This window comes from Tenrec ecaudatus, chromosome 6 (genome assembly GCF_050624435.1).
Source record: "Tenrec ecaudatus isolate mTenEca1 chromosome 6, mTenEca1.hap1, whole genome shotgun sequence".
NCBI classification, from domain to species: domain Eukaryota; kingdom Metazoa; phylum Chordata; class Mammalia; order Afrosoricida; family Tenrecidae; genus Tenrec; species Tenrec ecaudatus.
In genome coordinates, this window is record NC_134535.1 from 123,140,646 (window position 1) to 123,163,503 (window position 22,858).

The window sequence follows — 22,858 nt, forward strand, 5'->3', positions numbered from 1 at the left end:
AATAAACAATGAATGAAAATTATGGTTGTGAAAGCAAGGCGTCACATTTGATTATACCCATATGATCACATAAAAGATCTGGAAAGATGGATATTGGATTATTAGTTACTCAAAGACCAACGTAGACGACAAAAAGAAGAGATTTTCATATACAACTGCATTTTAAAGTCTTGCTTCAGAAATATTAATATTTGGAATGTATCAATCAAATATACTGCTTATTCCAGTATCATTTTTAAAAATCCTGATACTGGCAAACCCATTTGAAAAAACTGCTGCAGGTTTCAGAGTGAAGCTTGTGTTTTTTGATGGCACCACAGCTGTTTTCTTTAGCTGGACCCTTAATGGAAAATCTATTGAAGAGAGAATAAAGCCATTGTTAATAATTGGTTGGGGAAAATATCTCTTTATTTTGCTCAGCTAACCTCCCCCTTAAATTATAAAAGTAATTCAACATTTCAAAATATTTCAAATGCCTTGACTCACGAATCCTTGCGCTAACCATTATCTCTACAATGCAGAACTCTAATCTGTCAATCTCTGGAACAGGGAGTTCCAGACAGACTGGTTATAGATGAAGCACTAATAATAAATTATCCCTCGAATTTCGCTTCTAGAATTCCTTTTATAGTTCCACATAGATGTGTTAGATTTAAAAAGTAAGATTAAGTTTACACCACCAGTCACGTAATCTCGGTTGGTCTCATATCAAATTGCACACTGGTTGATTCACGAATATAGAAAGGCATAGGAGCCCAGGTGGTATAATGCTTCCCATTGGGCTGTGATTCCCAAGGGTGGCAGTGTGAAACCACCAACAGCTCCTAGGGAGAAAGACTTGGCTTTCTACTCCTGTAATGAATTACAGTCTCAGAAACCCAGTGGGGGCAGTTCTATCCTGTACTGTAGGATAAGTCAGCAGTGTTGTAATGACAATGAGTTGGTTTTTTGTTTTTTTTTTGACATGTCTATGATTTTATTCTCATTCTTTAAAAAGAAAAAAAGGCAGAGGTGAGGGAGGATAGGGAGGGAGATAATGCCTAAACACTGTGAATGGGAATCAAGACTCCCAGACTTGGGTGTAGTCCCCCCTAACCCCAATCTCAACTCTCCAAGAGATTCCCACCCACACAATTTCCTATTAAGCAAGATACCCAGCAGTAAAGGTACAGTGGGGACAGTCACTGAGATTTTGAACAGTGGGGATGGGAGGGGCAAAGTCCAAAAATAGGTATTGGTGGGTAAAAAGGGGATGAAATGAGGGTGAGACTAGACTCTGGGAGGACAGAGTTGGGCAGCAAGAAGGGGAAGTGCGCCAGTCTGAGGGTGCCCCTCCTGACTGCTGCTGTCCACGGGTTGGTTTGCTTTGCTTTTTATAGTAGAGCATAACAGTGCAAAATAATAAACCCTCTTAACCATAACCAAACACCTTAAGTGAATGAGTTGATGAGCCTGGGGCTCAGGACGACAGTCTGGGGTGACACCAAGCTCAAGTGGCATAACGGATTCCACAAGGACAATTTTCTACATCCTATTTTAGTGAGTGGGGTCTTAAAAGCTTAATTGGCCACCTAAGGTGCAACTAAGCAGCCTGCTGACAGAAACATTTTTTATCCGAAATGCAGGCTTTTGGTATGAAACAAGCATGTCACAATTGGAGCACCCTGGGACCGAAGGGCCAGCAGTGTCTCCGACAACATTGCTTCCTTTGTGTAGGCTTTCAATAATTGAAAATGCGGCAATGCATACAATTTTCCGTGGCTACTGTCATCTAAGTGAGGAGCAGATCCCTTCCTCATTGTCTGTTCTTAGGAAGCTCTGCTGAAACTTACTCAATTTGGGGGACCCTGCTGGCATTTGAAATACCAGGTCCATAGTTTCCAACATCACAGTAACACACACACTACCATGTTATGACCAACTGCCCATCAAGTGCTGGTCCAGCCAAATATTGTGTTTTGTTTTGTCTTAAGGGTGAGTAGACTGACGTGTATATGGTAGATGTACGTGTTCTCTATCTCAAAAGCTAGAGCTCATAGGGAGCAACTGGTGCCATTTTTTGAATCAGCATGGTTCAAATATACCCAGCAACAGGGTTAACATTTGAGACCCGAACATGTGTGCTGGCTAGTGCTATTGGTTTCTCCCTGTTTGGAGCACAGAAGAGTGAGGAGAACCAAAGAGAAATGGAAAGGTTCAGTCCAAAGCACTAAGAGAGCCCAGGCTCCCCAGCTTTAATTACTCAGAGAATCGAAGGACTAGATCAGGAGTTCTTCATTTGTGGGTTGTGACCCCTTTGGGGGTCAAATGACCCTTTCACAGAAGTCACCTAAGACCATCAGAAAAACATATTTCTGAGAATTTTAGAAACTGAGACACCACCACTCTATCTGTCTCCAGGCAGGTCTGCTCACATGCAGATGCACCCACATAGGAGTACCCAGAGTGAAGACTGTTAACCATGCTACACCATGCTTCAAGACAAAATTTCATTTATTTGTAATTATCAATATTTCACAATATATAATTACATATTGTTTTTGTGATGAATCACTATGTTTAATTATGTCCAATTTGTAACAATGAAAATACATCCTGCATATCAGATATTTGCATGATGATTCATAACAGTAGCAAAATTACAGTTATGAAGTAGCAACAAAATAATTTTAAGGTTGGGGGTCACCACCACATGAGGAACTGTATGAAAGAGTTGCAGTGTAAGGAAGGTGGAGATCCACTTCACTAGATAGTGTCCTGCAACCCCGGCTAATCTCTCTGAAAGTACTCACATTAGAAGTTCTTGGATAGCATGAGAAATAGCTGTGGAACCAAATTCAATATCATAAAGATCAGATTTAATGGTCTGATAGAGACGGATGGTATTTCCCCCACCCCCAAAGTGCTATGACTCACATGTACAGCTCAAATTTCAGCCAGAACAATCAAAGGACCTAAATAGTGAGCAACACACAAGAGAGAAACACATTTCTTGGAATAATCAAAAAGCAATTAATGAGCAATCTTTTTCCTAGCTCGAAGAGCAGCATTTTCCCAGGAATGGGAAAGAAAAGACGGAAAAGAACAACTGGAAATGGGAAACACATTTACCATTTATGCTGAAAATCTTAAGACTAGCAGAAGAACATTTTCAGATCTAATCCCAGGAGGATTCCTTCAGATTCCAAGGCCTCCTTCAACCATAGCAAGGTGGATGGATAGAGTGAAACCTTTGAGACTTTCATTTGCTGATGGGACATGACTCAAAAATTAGAAGAGACAGCTGAAAATAGCCATTAACAATTAGAATATAGCATAGATAAGTAAGATCATTGAAAGTACTAAGATGCAGTAGAGCACACAGAGGTCCATATGGTAGGCATTCCTGAGCTGAAATGGTCTGCCATTGCCCCTTTAGAGTCCGTCACTCATCTCGTTTTCTTTCTCTTTTTAATCTCATTACTATTGAGTCAATATCTCCTTTTCTATACTGGGAATAACAGAGTCAAGAGAAATGGGGTTGCTTCCATCATCAAACAGAAAATTTCAACATATCTCTTGAAGCATAATGTTGTCTGTGATAAAGTAATTTCTGTACATACAACGAAGTCCAGTTAAGACAACTATTATTAAAAGTTATGCACAAACCACTAAAGCTAGTGGTGAAGCGATTGAAGCATTCCACCAACATCTTTAGTTTGAAATCGATAAGCTATGCAGTCAGGACGCATTGGGATTGGAATGCCAGTGTTGGGACAAAAGCACAGGGAACAGGAGCTGAACAGTAAGGCCTTGGTGATACAAATTCAGCTAGACATCATATGACAGAATTTTGAAAGATGGATGACTTCTTCATTGCAAATACGTTTGTTAAACAACACAAACAAAATACACACAGGGGCTTCATGAAATGGAAAACACAGAAATCAAACTGAACACATGTATAGGAACAGAGGCATTCTGGCGGTATCGTGGGGACAGGTGCTGCTCTGTGAGAGAAGGACATGGCTCTCAACTCCTGTTCAGACTCCTGTGCAGACTCAGAAGGACAGCTGGAGAAGGTGCAGTAATGTGTTTTAATGAAATGTGGACAGATCATGAAAATTAGAAAACCAAAATGGAAGAACACACTCTAACTGAAAAGATGCCAGTTTGAAAGAACGGAAGTAAAAATTCAAACCTCAAGTAGCAATACTGAAAGGTCCTATGGACCTAATACCGAACAAAAGAGGACTGCACCCAAAAGAAGTGGACAACGTGTGACCATTTCTAGAGGTGACACATGGTCCAGAACCATTAGTACTGACAAAAGAAGTCCACGTCACACTGCAGGCATTAGCAAAAGATAAGATTTCATGGATTGATGGAATATTGATTGAATTGTTTCAATCAGACGAAGAAGCACTGGAAGCATTCACTTGCTTATGCCAATGAATCTGCCCAACCGACTGTGAAAGCTGTAAGAGACTGGTATTTGTACACATTCCAAAGTGAAGTAACCCAACACCTGTGAAAATTATTCACCATACTATTTATATCATATGCAAGTAAAATATGCCCCCTGAACTTTTCTTTTTTTTAATTATTTTATTAGGGGCTTATACAACTCTTATCACAATCCATACATACATCAATTGTATAAAGCACATTTGTACATTCATTGTCCTCATCATTCTCAAAACATTTGCTCTCCACCTAAGCCCCTGGCATCATCTCCTCATTTCTTTTTTTTTTTAATCATCTCCTCATTTCTTCCCCTCCCTCCCCACACCCGTCTCCTTTATGAACCCTTGATAATTTATAAATTATTAGTTTGTCTTATCTTGCCCTGTCTGATGTCTCCCTTCACCCACTTTTCTGTTGTCTGTTCCCCAGGGAGGAGGTCACATGCAGATCCTTGTAATCGGTTCCCCCTTTCCAACCCACTCATCCTGAACCCTCCCATTATTGCCACTCACACCACTGATCCCGAAGGGATCATCTGCCCTGGATTCCCTGCATTTCCAGTTCCTACCTGTACCAGTGTCCATACTCTGGTCTAGCCAGATGTGTAAGGTATAAATGGGATCATGATAGTGGGTGAGGAGGAAGCATTTAGGAACTAGAGGAAAGTTGTATGTTTCATCGTTGCTGCACTGCACCCTGACTGGCTTGTCTCCTCCCTGAGACCCTTTTGTAAGGGGATGTCCAGTGTTCTACCCCCTGCACTTTTCCTGGAGATACCACAGTACCACGTCAATGAGTGGAGCAGAGTAGTAAGTACCTAACCCATATCCCTGTTCCCCAAATCCACTTATTATGTTGTCTTTGAATAGTGGACATATCAGATGTTAAACTGATATGAACAGCTACTAGGCCAAGAAATAAGGCAAGTAAAGTAGGTTTCATTTTGGTACATGTATGTGAGAGAATATTTTCCTGGTAGGTAAATGTATGCATGTATGTGTTTCTTCCTGTTGCAGTCCTCCATGTTTGTGGTGTGTGTGTGCATGCACGCATTTGTGTGCATGTGTGTGTACGTATGTATGTGTGTGTGTGTGTTTGTGTGTGTTTTAAATGAATTTGTCTGTCACTAAATGCTCCAAAAACACTTCAGTTTACTTTTCCACCTTTTTGAGCCACTCAGATGAATACTTAGTTCTGAGGAGTCCAGAATCTGGAGGGTTTTGTTTTTTGCACGGAGACATTTTCATTTCATTTTCCCCATTAAACCCTCCGTTTTTTGCTGCTCACCCCCCACCTCCCTCACTGACCTCCTTTTGCTAAAGGTCACTCAACAGTAGTTACAGCCAGACATTGTAAGGAGCTGACAGCAATTCAAGCTGTGTTCAGAAGAGAAGGTGACACCATGGATTTCACAGCTCACCTCAAATGGATTTTGGTTAAAAGCAGAGATCGATGAGAATACACGTATGTTTTATTGACTACACAAAAGCATTTGACTGTGTAGGCTACAATAAACTATGGGTAACATTGAAGAGAATGGAATTTCTAGAACCCTTAATACAATCATTCAGATCCTGTACATGGACTATGCGTTGATTATAAATATAAAATTATTTATAAAATACTATATTGTTGGTGATTTATTCTATGAGAGATTTATTCAGACAGCTCTAAAAGTTCAAGGACAGATTACAAAAGAACTGCTCTGAATCATCAAAACTTTGAAATTAATAGGGAACACATAAGAGCTGAATTTTCATCTTAGATAATATATCTTGTCTAACGTCATCATTTGAATTTTTTTATTTTAATGGATTTGTATTGTATTTGAACATATTTTAAACAAAATAGCTCTGACACACTCTTCAGTATATTCTTTATCTCAAAGTCTTAGCTCCTTAAGTTAGATCAATAGGTTAGACAATAAGTAATATTTAATAGCACAATAAGAGTAAAGGGAAAATGACACAATAGCATCATTAAATGGTTACCACATAGCCATGGCTTCCAATTGTTGTTTTAACAATGACCAAAAACTTAGTGGCTTTAAAAATGCAAGATCTTACATTTACAGATAGGAGAATCGAAATGAGTTTTCCAGGGCCAAAATTAAGGTGAATGCAAAGCTATGTGTCTTCTACAACTTTTAAGGGCAAATGTGTTTAAATTTTCTAGATTCTAGAGGTACCCTGCTTTGCTTGGTTTATGGCCACACCACTTTGACTTGTAATTTTGTCTTGGTAAAAGACTCTTTCTTTGACTCTCCCCTCCTTCTTCCTTAGGCCTATAAGGACCCTTGTGATTATACTTAGCACATCAGGATAAATCCCTACCTCAAGATCTTTAGGACAATCACATGTTACGTTAACATGCACAGGCTTGAGAGATTAGAAGTTGATCAACTGGGGACAATTATTCTGCTTACTACTCATAAGAATAAGACTAATTTTCCTGTTTAACTATTTGAATATAGTTTTAAATATTTTATTATAAAAATACACCCATGAAGTACATTGATGATGTAAAACAAATTTCCAATCTCAATCTATGGCTGAGATAAATTTGGTTTACTTTTTTCTGTTTTATATTTCATAACTTTTCTTTGAACAATAAAACATATTACAAGAATCATAATTTTTAAAATTTATAACAATAGCTTGAATAAACATTTGGAACTTTGAAAGTAGAAGACTATATATTGTCCAATCCACCTTGCCATATAAAGGGTAAATAATATTTGACCAAGGACAACTGCTGTTTTTTCAATTCGTTCTGATTTGAAAGTCAAATCAGAATCGTCAACATAGCTTTGAATACCCAAGTCAAAATATCCATCATTAAACTCAATTTTACTAGTTTCTGTCACGTCAATTCCAATTCCTGGAAAGCCCATGTATATCATACCAGATCTGTGCTCTGCAGTAGCTGATTTTTCTGAATTAGAGCACCAGGCCTCTCTCCCAAAATTCCTTTGGACGAACTTCAATATCCAACCTATTACTTAGCAGCCAAGTTTGTACCATGCAGGGACAGTTAAAATGCTTTTCATTGTTTTTAGTGTTGTTGAACAGAGTTATTTCAGAGTTAAATGTGGGAATGTAAAGATATTTATGACAACAATTCGACAATGCACAGATTATCAAATCCAATTGCCTTTAAGAAGGACTCACAGCTTTTGATCCAGTGGAGAACCATCCACCCAAGTCCATGACTTTTTTGGGGTGGTAATATGAAGTCCAATCCACACATAATTTGGTTGCATCATATATTTCTGTATAAAATCCTAAAAAATGGGTGAAAATAGCAAATGAATAGACTATTTTAAAAGCTCAAATGCAATGAGATTTTAGAAATATATTGAAAAATTAGTTTCCCTGGGTACTCTTCTAGTAATCAACTAATTCAAATTGTACTTAAAGCAAAATAAATATCCAAAACGAATCCTTTCAAAATGAATAGAAGGTATTCAAAACCAAGATTAGAATGAGTCAAGTGTGGTAGTTACATAATCATTTGTCAGTATGAGAGGATTAAGAGTGAAGGAGTAGAGTCTAGTCTGTCAATCAGGTCATAGCCAATGAAGCCTTTGTATGGGCATGGCCTTCTCCTGAGGATTCTGGGAACTCCTGTATTCCTCCTTGGAGGCGGGAAACACTCTCTGTTGGCTCACTCCCTGAGAGATCTTGCAGCTGACAAGACACATGGAGACAGACTGATGACAGCCAGAGCCTCACAGCTGAAGAAGACATGTGGAGACCCCTGCCAGCACTGAGATGCTTATAACACCACTGGATCCACAAGACTTCCCACCCACTGGCCTGTGGTCTTGCTGCATTCAGCAACATTGCATATGTTTCGTGAGTCCGAAGAGGACTTTATAGCTTGGTATCGAACATATGGGCTAATATCGGACTTATGGACTTGATCTGGACTTGGCTGAGACGTTTTCTCAAAATTCAATTGCTCTTGAATATAAAATTCTTTGTTATACACATATGTGTGTCCATTATTATGTTTCTCTACCTGGACTCACACAGTCAAGTTAGGCATTTACTTTGAGTACAAACTTTTTGAAATTATCATTTAAATAAGGATGGGAAGATGTTTGTGTAAAGAGACGTTTTAATGGAAAGAAACTAATGTCCTTATAATGATTCTAAGCCACGTACCATTTCAAGTTGATCTTGTATTATTAGCAGCTGAGATTTTTTTCCCAAACAATGCTTATAGCTGTTACTCCAATTTTTCAATTCATTAGAGAACCAGTAATATTTTTCTTGATATTTTACCCATTCTGCTGAGCAAAAGTCTATGAAAACATGAGAAATTGGGTAGGCAACATAACTATATTAGATATGAAATCAACAGAAAGAACACATTTTATGTATTGCATTAGTAAGTGGATTTATAGTAAAATCACTTATGAGAAAACATTAAATCCTGCTATATTCTCCAAATACAAATAATAATCTACAAGAATTACAAACTTTAATTTACTTAAAAAAATTAAAATGCTGATAAATGATATTTGGACAGGCCATGAAATACAGTGGCTAATATAATGACCACAATCATGTGAACCACTTAAATTGCCATATATACTTGTATATAAGCCGAGGTTTTTCCAGCACATTTTTATGCAGCTTTTGTGGTAAAATTAGGTGCCTTGGCTTATATTTGTGTCAGTTTATATTCAAGTATATTTGGTATATGTTATACTAAGGCTACTTAAGAAATTAGATGAAATATTATCTATAATGCTAAGAATTTTTCCATATAAAGTTGTAGAACCTCTCTTTTCATTTTTTATGTATCTGCTTTAAACTCTTGATAGTTTTAAAAAGTCAGGGTTAATAATAGATGTGTTTTTTATGTATTTTTTATCTTTCCCTACATTCAAGACACCCAAGCCATTGAATTTCCTTAAATTAATACCATGTCATTTCTAAGAGAAATTACCTGATTTTTTGGTATAATCTGAAGAGAAGCGGTATTAACAAGATCTATACGCGATAAAGAATTGCTACTAAACATGATGAAGAAATCAGATGGCGCCAACCTGTGAGAAAGAATAGTGTCTAGAATCTTAAAGGTTTGTCTCAAACAAGCAACCATCTAAGTGAGAGTCAACTAAGTCCACGTGGAAGAAACACATCAGCCGATAGGATGAAGGAATTGTGAATAATAAAATTCAAATCCAAAAAAAATTCCAAATCCATACTAGTGAATTGTATCAGAGCTTAATTTATAAACATCTGGTTTGCAGAAGACTATGAAAACCCATAGTCGTGACAGTGGAAGCCCAAAATCCATTTTCAGGTTTCCTATGCAAATTAAGACTTTTGTGAATTCCCTCTGTTCATCGTCCATAGCCTAGCTATCAGGCAAAGATCACTGTATAGTCAATTATAACAGATGTAGTTAGTTTAAAATACATCATTTAATCATCCTTTTAACACATTTTAAAGTTGTTTCAGCTTTCAGTATTTTCTGCTTTCTTTTTAAATGAGGCTTTTTTCAGTTTTATTTTGTCAGTGTTGCTGGGTTGTTTTTTTGTTTTTTAATTATTTTTGTTTCTATGACTTTCTGTATATGAAACCTAGGAGCGATAAATCTACAGAGATAGTACCTGAATTAATAATTATGTAGAAGAATGTCAGGGGAGATTGGCGGGAAAAGAGAACTAACAACAATGAGTAGGAAAATTAAGGAAATGTTCAAAAATTGATTGTGGTGGGTGCATGCACAATTCTTCTAAATATGACTGAACTATTTAACTGTAGGATATGTGAACCATAGGCCAATACAAATATTAAAATAAGGAATTGTTACTAGGATTCCATTTTATACATGCACAAATTTATTCTGAGCAAAACAGACTTAAATACATCTTTGTCATTGTGTTCGCCTGGGTTGACTAGAGAAACAAATCCAGAGACACTCATAAGTAAGAAGAAGTTTTATATAAAAGAGCAATTGTATATTGAGAAACCACCCCAGTCTGTCCAGATCAAGTTCATAAGTCCAATGTTAGCCCATATGTCCAATACCAGTCTATAAATTCCTCATGACAACAAATGCGGAAGATTGCAGGCCAGTGAGTGGAAAGTCTTATAAATCCAGCAGCAGTGAAAGCATCTCAGCGCTTGCAGGTGTCTCCACGTCCTCCTACAGCTCCAGAACTCTGGCTCCATCAGCCTAGCTCTTTGTATTTTGTCAACAGGAAGACGAAGCAGAGAGAGTGTGTCTGGCCTAAAGTGAGCTATTTATTTACTTTGTGCATCCACATGAGGTCACCAGATTGACAGGCTACACTCTGCCCCTTCCTCAAGTTGACAGTAGATTATGTAACTGCCACAGTCATCAATGGATGGCTACAGACACATTCTCTCTTACTATTCGTTGCTCTTTTATTCTTGCTTTAATGTGCTTTTGAGGCAGCTCTGACCCATAGTACCCCTTTGCAGAGCAGAACAAAACTCTGGTTTTACTGCCTGATCCACAGCCATTCTCACAATTGTTGTTCTGTTGGAGTCCATTGCTGCAGCCATTGTATCAATCCATATCAATGAGGTTTTATTTTTCTTTGACCCAATACTTTACCAAGGAACTGCTCTCTCTTGATAACATGTTCAAAGTATGTGAGATAATGTCTTGCAATTGTTGTTTCTATGGAGAATTTTGGCTGTATATTTTTTTCAACACAGATTTGTTTGTTTTTCTTGCATTCCATGTTACTTTGAATATTCTCCCTAACACCATAATTGAAATGCATTAATTCTTTAGCCTTTCTTATTCAATGCCTACTTTTCCCAAGAAGATGAGGCAACTGAAAATACAACATCTTAAGTTAGGAGTATCTTAAGTCTCATAGCAATATTCTAGTTTTTCAGCACTTTAATGAGGTCTTGGGAAAAAATTTCCCAAATGCAGTTATGTTGCTTGATTACTTGACTGTGTTTAAACAAGCATGATTTGTGGATTTAAATAAAATAAAATCCTTAACAACTTCAATCTTTTCTACATTTATCACAATCATGTCTGTTGGTCCAGTTATGAATATTTTCATTTTCTTTGCCCTGAGTTGCAATCCACACTGAAGAATGCAATCTTAGATTTTTTTACCATCAACTATTCCAAGTCCTCCTTGCTTTCTGTGAGCAAGGTTAGGTCAAAAAGAGGTGCACTGAAACCAGTGGTACTTTAAATTCTATACTATTGGCTAGATTTATTATGTCATTTTTAGAATTACCAAATGTCCTATGGAGGTTGTTTATATTATTTCTCAAGAAATTGATAATACTTCCCCTAAAGTGGACCAGGGTTATATTTGGTCCATAGATATACATAGACTGTAGATAAATAAGTGAATTTTGAGCTTGATATTAATTTTAAGCCCTAACCTAAGAAAAATTAATTCTTATGATGTGGCCCTGCTCAATTCTTGCATTCATGAGTGACTACTGAAAATATGGGCACTATGACAGCGTATGGTGAAGAAATGTGATTGTGCCCAGTCATTAGAATGAATAGTGTCTGGGATGGCAAAGGCTTGCCTTAAAACAAGAAGCCATTTTTATGAAGTGTCAGATAAGTCCACAAGAAATAAGCACATCACCAGTGTGATCAAAGGATTGTTAGTAACAAAATCCGAGATCAGGGGAGTGAAGGGAAGACTGTATTAGAGCTTAACTCCTGAGCATCTGGTTTGCAGAAGGCTATGGATGACAGTGAAAGCCTAAAATTCATTTGGAGAACCCCTGCATGGATTAAGCTTCCATTGAATTCCCTCAGGCCATTGGCCACAATTGCTGATAGTCTTGTCCTCCACCAGATCGCTTTGGAAAGTGAATCATTATATACATAGTCAAGTTAAAACATAATATCTTACTATTTCCCCTTTGACCCATGTTTACTTTTGTAGGTATTATTATTTTATGTTTTCTTTTGGAATGAGGTTTTCCTCTTCTATTTTGTTGTTGCTGTTATTGACTTTTTGGGGTATATTTTTAATATGAAATTAGGTAAATCTATAAAGACAATAACTAAATAGTTTCGTAGGTTATGGCCAGGAAGATTGGGAAAATGGGAATCTAATAATATATACAAAATGAATCCATCCTAAGATTGAGTGTGATAATTATTACACTACTGTTTTAATATATTTGAATCAATGGTATGTGACTATGTGGATTACAAGTCAATGAAACAATTTTTTAGAAAGTTACCGTAAAATGGTGGCTTCTGAAGGGATCATATGGGCTAGATAAAGTCAATACAAAGTTGTCAGCTCAGAAAGTTAGAGACTGTTCCCTATTTCAAAGGGGTAGTCTTGAAAAATATTTTCTAAAGGATATTTGATGACCAAGGTGGGGGGATCTGGGGCTTATTATGGAGAATTTTAAGGAAATTTAAAATTTCAGTAATGGGGGGGCATAGAATTACACAAAATAATTTGTTTTGTTTTCCTTTATGACAATGTACCTCTTCATTTAAGAGTAGCAAAGAATGTATTATGAGCATTTCATTGGGAAAATTGACCTCATCTTGTCTACAGGTTTGATATTGCTCCCTCAGATTCTTTTCCCCACACTCAAAGAGAGTTTCAAACGAAAATGATTTGGAATCCTCATGGATGCCAAAACTGCTAATTAGATGTGGTGTAAGCAGAAGAGTGCAGAGTTCTTACACAACCGTTGGAAGTATGCAGACCTATCTGGAGAGCAAGAAGAATCCATTGCTTCATATTTTAACATTTTTGTTTTATAACGTTTTCTATTATTTCTTAGGCAAGCCTTTTAATTGACTCATATATACACAAATTGTGGTATAAGGCACATAACTTAATATTGACCATTCTGATCACTTAAGAATGTATGATTCAATAAAGTTTAGTACATCCATGATATTGTGAGACCATTATTTTACATTTTTTCAGTGTAAAGAAAAATTCTACACCTATTAAGTAGCCACTTCTCATTTCTTCCTCTCCACTACCTGTCCTAACACCCGCTCTTTTTTTGTCTCTGGGGATTTGCCTATGATGCACATTTCACAAAAATGAAATCATAAAAGATGTGACCTTTTGTGCCTGACTTTTCACTTAGTATAGTGTTTTTAAGGTTCATTCAGATTGTGGCATATATCACTTCTTCATTTCTAATTGTGGCTGAAAATATGGACATACTCTGTTTTATTTTAATCCAGTCATTATTAGCTAATAGATATTTGGGTTAATTCAACTGTTGATCATTATGAATATTATGGCAATCACTATTTAAATAACAGACTTATAGTCTTTCTATTATGCATCCAATATCTAGATTTCCTCAGAGACAGTCATTTTTTTTCTCCTATGTATGATCTGTACATATAATATCCATGCATACATACAATAATATGAATGTAGCAAATGTCACTTCAGCAAAGGTTAATTTCATGTTGTATCCATTTTACTTTAATTTTTTAATGGGAAAAATGACATAAGTAGCTTAAAGTTTATTATACAATATGTTGTTGCTGCTGGTGTTGTTGTTAGGTGTTATTGAGTTGTTTCTGACTCTTAGTGACCCAATGTCCCATCAAACAAAACACTGCCCAGTCCTGCACCATCCTCACAAACTTTAGGCTTGAGCCTATGTTTGCAGCCACTGTGTCAATCCATCTCCTTAAAAGTCTTTATCTTTTTCATTGATCCTCTCCTTTACCAAGCATAATGTCTTTTTCCAGGGACTGACAACATGCGTAAAGTTTATGTAATAAAATCTCACCATCTTTGATTCTAAGGAGCAGACTGACTACCTCATTCCAAATAAGACAATATGCATAATATGCAGACCTGCTCTAAAAATGATTTAATGGTATATATGATTCCATGTTTTTCCCATCATTGCTTCCTTACCTTGGAAAGGTCTAATTATAGTGATACATAACATGATGAGGAATTAGTTTGTCACACAGAAAAATATTTGTTAAAGTTGTAATATTTCAACTGGTTTTGGATATGTACATAGTTGTAGGCAGTCCAAAAGAAGAGCACCAATAAATAAACCATAATAAACATATATTTTTTCATATATGACAAAGGTGATAACACAAACTATGGATTAGAGAAGATTGTATGATTAATAAATATAGTTATTTAATCTGACATTCATCTAATGCCATGCAATGTAATAAATATCCCAAGGCTTAAAACATTATCTGTTTTTCAAAAATGAGCTATAAAACAAAAGAATGTAGAGAAAATATCATTAAAAACTGTATGATAGGAAATTCTAAACTTCTAATCCTAAATTATTAAAGGAAATAGTAAATAAAAGGTTAACAAAGGACTTATTTACATAGTGCCTCATAATTAAAATTAAATTTCTATATATATAAAAACTTGATTTTAAATTCTATGAGGGGAAAGAATATTTCTTATATTTGTTTGTTACTTATAGCTCCAGTTCCCCCTGCAAAAGGAAAAAAGATATTTATCAATTGTTTTATGTAAGAAGCAGACAATATAAAAACCTTCATTGATCAACTTGATTGAGTGCATATTCGTTGTTTATGTGTCCAGTACGCCTAAGGAATCCATAGGAGTAATTCTAGTATAGACTAAAGACTGACATACTGATACCTGTTGGACGTGTAGCTCTTGAAATATAGGGGTCTGTGGCCTTACAACTTATATTTCTTCTGACTTTACTGTTCACTTTCAGGTTTCCAAATTCCTCTTGCGGGGTGAGTCTTGAACTGTTTCCATATTGGCATTTTAGTAACACTCCTTGAGAAACTTGAAAAATAGAATTATTTAACATCGGATAAATATCTTCGCTGTAGCCTATCTCAGATACAAATTATTTGGGATGATTCTGATTACGTGGGCCAGAAGTAACAGAAAAGATAACTATAAAGCTCTGGTTTGTTTGTTTTAATTTTCATGTTTCCTTAGTAGAAAATAATTTCAAATACAACCAAAAAGCCAAATTCAATTGCCATTGGGAGAATTCTGACTCATCAGGCTGCATAGGGTTGGGTAGATGCTCCTTGTGAGTTTCTCGGACTACAACTCTTTAGAGGAGTAGAAAACGCCATCGCTCTGCTGTAGTGTATAATTAATCCATTTAGTGAGCACGCACCTGTCTACTCTGTGCCAGGTTTTGCCTTAAGAAATGGTGATTCAGCAATAAGTAAAGCAAAATTCTTGCTCAGGAAAGTATAACTGGTCACTCCATGCTTATCAAAAAAGTTTGATGAAAACTCAGATTGAACTCAGCATGTTGTACCATGATAGTTTATTTAATACTTGTCCATCCCACTAGAATATGAGACTTCACCCTGACTCTTTTTGTCTTTATGGAATGTGGGATAATTCTGCTCTGTAAATCTTTTCTGGATAGGAATAAATTAAACATAGCCTTAGATGAAATGTGTAAAAATATTTCAGAAAAAATAGTAAAATTCTATCTATTCACAAATACTTAACAAATTCAGAGAGCTGGTTCCCAAATAAACTTATTGATATGTGTATGCACACATACTCACGCTGTCATCATCCTCGCCACCTCCATCATCACTTTGATCACAGCCAAATACCCAAAGCCTTTATATGTCTCTGTCATAACTTCCATCACACATCTACACACGGGTTTTACCCTCTATTGGACTGTGAGCCCCTTGAGGATAAGATTCTTATCTATCTTGGCTATCCAACATAGCATTGTACTGTAGTTTCTCATTAAATCTTAGATAATGTGAAGAATAGTGAACAAATGTAAAGGAAGAATCATAAAGGAAAAGTAAATATATATTTTAATGAAGATTTTCTAACTTACCCAAAAAAATCAAGGTGATCAAAGTAAGAGCCAGAATACAATTTATGATTCCAGAGAGTCCCAATAAAGTTTTATATGGGATAAAGTTCATTGTGTACTCTGAGAGATCAAACAGAGAGATTAGCTTTAAAAGTACATGTTCCAGAAGTTATAAAAATGGTAAGGATTTGATATAATGTTTTTCTTTTCCATGGAAATTAGACAAAGTACAAAGTCTTTGTAGATACAAAAACTGCATTTGTTTTATTTTATATTGATAATGAACCCTGTATTGAATCATAATAAATTGCTAATATTTAAGGTTTATGATCTGTGAAAACAATTTAAATCTAAATATTAATCTACCTAATAATCTTACTATGTATTAGCAGAAATATAAAATTCCTAATCATTTGTTTTAATACAATAGGTACAAGTTCTTCATACCCACTTTATTTTGAAAGTGTGTCATATACATCAGAAATAAGTATGGCTTCTGGTGCCTTACTACTTTAAAAACATGGTATCAGTAGCCTAATGCACAAATCAATGAACCTTTAGATTCTTATTAGGTAAAAGAAATCCTTAAGATTAAGAATGTTTCTTTCCAAATATCTGCACTGCTAGATTCAATATGAAGTGATTCCCGTAATTAAGGCTCTCATTTGACAACCAGTACATACGGGTACCACAGGCCAGAAAGTAACCAATCTCATCCCAGTCCAAAATGCAGATTTTGTTCTTTTCTCAGTCTCATTAAAGAGAAATAAAATCTTGTGGGTGCCGACTTACAGAAATTATATAAATAATGATTTGGCATAAAATAATGAACGTTAGTACTTTATAAAACAGGGCATATTCTGACCAAAGAAAATTAATACAATTAAGTCATAAAAATGGACATCACTCCCCATAACTATGACTTTCCCTTATTTCTTTGTGAATACATTCACTATTTATAGAGAAATTCATATTCTGAAGGTCTTTTAAATCTAAATAGAAAAATTGCATTTGAAGTTGCCAAATCCTGCAAGAAAAACGGTGATAAACCATATTTCACTCTTCCCCTAAGATAATATTGACAAGGAGTATTAAGGGACTAGTCTGATTTTAAATTCCCATCCAGTTTGCCTAAACTAAGCCTTTGAGATCAAAGCATTGCTAAATTAAGGAACACTTTAGGATACTGTAAAGCTATTATCATATCTTGAGATTTGTGAGTTTTCAAATTTATCATAAAATAATATGAAAGAAGAAATGAGTAGGAATTTTCAAGTAAACATTGTAAAGGGTGGAAATGCACAATGGTGCAATTCTATGAGTGGCAATTTGAAAAAAATTTTTTTAACCCGCAAATGTATATAGGCATTTACTTTCTTATCCAAAACTCCCATTAAAAACTATCCCAAAGATACATTCACAAAATATGAAGTCTTATGTGCAAATCTTTTGATTGCAATAATATGTACAATAACAAAATATTACATATTTAATGAATGCTCATCAATGGGGTACTAATTATATAAACGATGGTGTGTCTACATAATGGAGAAATGTTCATTTACAAAAATGAGTGATATCCTGGTATCCAAGCTATGAAAATCAAAGCCATGATGAGATGCCACCTTATGCTAACAATAGCCAAGTCCAAAAAGACAGAAATCAACAAATGCTAGAGATTGGAACCCTTATGCACTGCTGATAGGACTGTAAATATTTGCAACCACTGTGGAAAGCAATATAGTGCTACCTCAAACAACTGGAACAGAAATTCCATACAACCCAGTAATCCTTGTACTGAGTATATACCCTAAAGGCATAAGAGTAAGAATTAGCAGACATATTTCCACCTAGGTTCACCACAGTAACCTAAATGGTCATCAGTAGAAGAATGTATGTATAAAGAAAATTTGGTACAAACATACAATAGAATTCTATGCACCAATAAAAAATAATGATGAAACCACATAGTACTTAGTGGCATGGATGTACTAGAAAAACCTTATTCTGAGTGAAATCAGTCAGTCACAGAAAGAAAAATATTGTAGGAGACCACAGTTTAAAAGAAAAGAAAAAAGCTGGCCCCTAGGATGGAGATGGGAGAGGTGAGTGGGGACCTGTGACAGGGTGGGCGGAGGGTCCCTCCCCAGCCCAGATGCAGGGCCCCCTTCTGTGGCGTTGGAAGTGTCCCTTCCCTACTCCAGGCTGTGTCACTGACACCCCCACCCCCTGTCTGCACTTTGATTTGCCTTCCTAATTGCTCTTCTCCCTCCTGCTTTGGTTTAAATAAATACATATTTTGATGGTTTTTAAAAAAATTTAAAAATAAATAAAAGAAAAGAAAAAAGCTAACAAAGATTTTCATATCTTGGAAGATCTTGGGAAAAGGGCAACCAAGGGGAGATGGAGGAATAGACCAGGGCAGGGACAGCAAACTTGGGATATGGAAGAGGGAATCCTGTGCCCCACAGCACTTTAAAAATTATTTGAAAGTCATAAATGCATTTTATAGACAAATTAATGGATTTGTCTGAGTACCATAATCTGAATAATGTCCTTTAAAATTTTTGAACTTTACTTAAGAGACACATCAAGCAGCAGTTTGGCGAGCCCTGGCTAGAGGGCCGGCAGCTCTCACCTTGGGTGGTGAGGAAGAGAGAAAACCACTAGCAAGAAAAGAGAAATCAAAGGAGAGGGACAGCAAGCTAATGGGGTGGGTGTGAGAGGATGTTGATAGTAGCTTAAACATTTCGATACAAAATGATGCTATGAAATATCAATTGCCACCTCATTCACAATACAATAACTACAAAAAATGTTTTAGATGTCTACATACGACTATAGAATAACCGTCTTAAAGTATCCCTAAGTAACAAAAGATGTAAAACCGCATATTAAGTGTTGACTAATCAAATAGGAGGCACACACAAGTGTATAAATACCTGCATATTTTACCATGTATTTTATTTATTGTTAAAGATATATAGATGAGACTAAGGCCGAAGTTATTAAAAATAATTTCCAATGGGGGAAGGAAGGCAACATGTTGAAAGAAAACTCTTTCTCTCGAGGTACTTTGCTGTCAAGGTTGAATCTTGAGGACATATTTTGTTCAATTACAACAGAAATTAAGCCAAGTTATAAAAACAAATAAAAATATGATCCACTGAAATAGAGTGCACAATGAGACAAAGAAACCTAATTGGGTATTGAGTGAGTTATTTATACAATGAGAATCAATAAAATAATTATATCAAGTGGTCCTAAAACACAGTATTTTGTGAATAGACAGTGGAAAACAGTTTAAAAACAGAAGAATTGCAAAAGCATTTTAATCTATTTTCAGTGATTGTATTATTGTCCGTGCCATTTTACAGTGATTCTGTCAACAGATGAGAAAAGAACTGCAAATACACCATCACAAAGTTCAATCCTATAAAAAATCAAACCGTTCAAATCGTCAATGAGACGCAAGTAAAATATAAGACTCACTCATTCCATGTTTTACTAATTATTAGCAGTGGAAAGAAGACATGTGTCACTTAAATATTTGAAACTAGAAATCTATTCTTTGCAATTTTCTGGGCTCTTTTCTGCACGAATACACATTTCAGTTTCAGAGTGACCTGTTAAAACTGAGTGTGAGAAAAGTTCGTGCAGAGGACCGATGATCTTTTTCTTCCAGTTTTAATACCTCTGTGTTCTAAAACAAAATGTAAAGGAAGTATAACAACTGAGTGAGAATTACAAACTCCCCACGAAAGATTCACCAAATCTTTTAGTATCTAGGTCGAGGAGAAACGAGAGGGATATGAGTGACATAAAATCAGATCCAGAGATCAAATGGGAAATGTGCAAGCAGGAAAGCAGTCTCACTGAAGTACAGAACAAGTCCTTACTACAAGTGATATTGTTTATTTGTTTTTCTCTTTTAACGAAATCACATAAAATTGGCAGGATAATATCGGGAAGGTGGAGGGAGGGTGAGGGAGATGGCAAGATCTACATGCAACCTCCTCCCTGGAGGACGGACAGCGGAGAATTGGGTGAGGAAGATGTCGGATGGTGTAAGATATGATAAAACAATAATTATTTATAAATTATCAAGGGTTTGGGAGGAGGGGTGCGGGGAGGGAGGGCGAAAAATGAGGAGCTGATACCAAGGGCTCAAGTAGAAAGCAGGTGTTTTGAGAATGATGATGGCAACATATGTACAAATGTGCTGGACACAAATGATGTACGTATGGATCGTAAAAAGAGTTGTATGAGCCCCTAATAAAATGATTTTTTTTTAAATGGCAGGATAGATTCTCCTGGTGCACGGAGGTATGCTTTCTAGGAGTTAAATAAAAACCGTAGGTTGGTTTTTTTGAGGTAACTTGGGGAAGAGCATGTTTTAAAGACTTTGAAAAGTTGAGTTTAAAATTTAGCACTGAAAATGTTCATATTTAAAAATGATAGGGAGATGGACGACTGGCACCAAATATTCATTAATATTAAATGTTATTAAATTGTTCACTTTAATTGAAGGTGAATAAACCCAAAGAATACTCTTAAGAAATTACACCAGGCAAATATTATTGAAAATGACCTGTCCCACATTGATAAATATGACAAATTCTTAAATGCATAAGATTAAATCTCTCTTATGAATTTTGTAAGATTAAGTAAAAGAACACAGATAATAGACCCTGTATAGTCTTCAGCTTGTATAACTTAAAAGGTTATAGTGTTTAGCATTTAATTATTATTAAAAGAGAGGAAATAAAGAAGGGAGACACAGGAAGAAGAAATAGAGGAGACCAAGAAAATAAAACAGTCCAGAACGGAATAGAATGAAAATTAAGAAGCAATGCATGAATTTACAACAATGGGGGGAGGGAGAATTCCTGAATTCTATACCTTTAGATTTAAGTTGAGATGTTTGACCGGAGCCCCTTTTCTTTGGTTGTACATGCAGTGTCATGTATCCGTCTTCATCTAACATCTTTGCATGTTTCAATGTTGCATATACATATTAAGGAACAAGATAATACAATTGCCCTTAAGTACAGATGTGTTTCAAATTTTCCTCTCAGGGTACGTACAAGGATTCACAGTTTGACCTGCTGACCAAAACCTCAAAGGAAATTTGGTTTTGTTTTACTTTGGTTTTTTTCCCTCTGATTTGCATAATACATACATTTTCCATTCTCTACCCAATGCATAATCTAGTATCTATTTAGCATTTCAAAAATTATCCATTGATTTAACCAAAAGTCAAAGGAATTGAAAGTGTGCTGTTCGGGGTAATGTTGTGTAACTGTCTATTGTTTTAGTCTAATTATTTATGTGAATTTTGAATTATAATTGCATAAATATGCATATTTTATTTAATATAGTAACTTGCTGTTTCATAATGGTTAAATTATTTTCTGATCCTGAAACAGTATTAATTATGAATCAAGTAAAAGCTTACAATATAATTTTAGGGAAAAAAATAAACATTCACTGTGCTTTATTTATTTACTTTACAGATGTATTGAGGCAGCAGTTCTCAACCTGGGGGTCGTGACCCCCTTGGGGGGTCAAACGACCCTTTCACAGAGGTCGCCCGATTCATAACAGTAGCAAAATTACAGTTATGAAGTAACAACAAAAATAATTTTACGGTTGGGGGCCACCATAGCATGAGGAACTGTATTAAAGGGTAGCTGCATGAGGAAGGTTGAGAATCACTGTATTAGGGCACACTTTACATACTCTAGAACTAACCTATTCTAAGTCTAATTTTAGTACATTTATAAATCTGTACAATTATCACCACCAGGCAGCTTGAGAACTTTCCTGTCACTTCTTGAACCCAGCCTAAAAAGAGAAATATCATTCTGGGTTTATGATTTTATACCTTCTGAGAAAATAGTTTAACATCTGGCAACTAAACCCAAAATATCTGGCATTTGTAGCAAATCTATAATAGAAATCCGAAGTCTTCGTCTTTGCCCTATAGATTTAAAGTCCTGAAGGAAAGAGACATGGCCAGAGAGCCGGCAGCACTGGGAAGACCCAGCCAGACCATGCTTACAGGCAGGGTCCAGGCCCCTCAGCTCTGGCCTGTATCTCCTTGTTTATCTGCTCTCCTAACCACCTTCCGTTGACCAAAGGTGACCAGAAGTCTGAGGGCACAGTCATCCCCGCAGGTTAGTGTTTTACAGAAAGCTGCAGGATGTAAATGTTGGGTAGCATATCTGGAGAGGAAATCGGCACGATCATCCCTTTACTATTGTAGTCATCTAACAGTTCTATTTGTGCAACTTCTCAGGAAGGACCAGTCCTGGGAAAAGAGATCATGCTGGGTGAAAAAAGACCGAAACAAAGGGCTCAAACACAGTGACTATTTCGAGGATGGGCAGGACCAGGGATGTGCATAGGTTGGTATGTGTTGGGATCAACTAACAGCATGCAACGACAACGATTATTATATCTAGATAATCATAGATACAGTCGTAGTACTTTGGTTAGTACTGCCACACATTTCCAAGCTTTCTCTCTGTGTATCAATAATCAGGTGAGCTAATGACAGATTTTCCCCATGTCACAGGCAATTCCTCTAGCCATTCCATTATGGG

General features: G+C 36.1%; 1 protein-coding gene and 1 pseudogene across 1 annotated transcript; both read right to left on the minus strand.

Annotated features, from left to right (window-relative positions):
* Nucleotides 1–235: 235 nt before the first annotated feature.
* KLRF1 (killer cell lectin like receptor F1) lies at nt 236–21,237 on the minus strand. The gene is made up of 6 exons (XM_075553355.1): nt 21,153–21,237; nt 16,272–16,370; nt 15,074–15,229; nt 8,616–8,755; nt 7,617–7,729; nt 236–353 (listed from the first exon to the last, which is right to left on the minus strand). Exons 1-6 carry the CDS (start codon nt 21,235–21,237, stop codon nt 236–238), a joined length of 711 nt encoding a protein of 236 aa, XP_075409470.1.
* LOC142451992 (U2 spliceosomal RNA) lies at nt 5,198–5,376 on the minus strand (annotated as a pseudogene).
* Nucleotides 21,238–22,858: the final 1,621 nt, after the last annotated feature.

Excerpts from the sequence above, each read along its gene's own strand:
- KLRF1 (XM_075553355.1), bottom strand. The coding sequence starts at position 21,237 with ATGTTAGATGAAGACGGATACATGACACTGCATGTACAACCAAAGAAA. Across the intron at positions 16,371-21,152 it reads ATCTCAACTTAAATCTAAAG|AGTACACAATGAACTTTATC; the intron begins GTATAGAATTCA and ends TTGATCTCTCAG. Across the intron at positions 8,756-15,073 it reads AAGAGCTACACGTCCAACAG|ACTTTTGCTCAGCAGAATGG; the intron begins GTATCAGTATGT and ends ATGTTTTCATAG.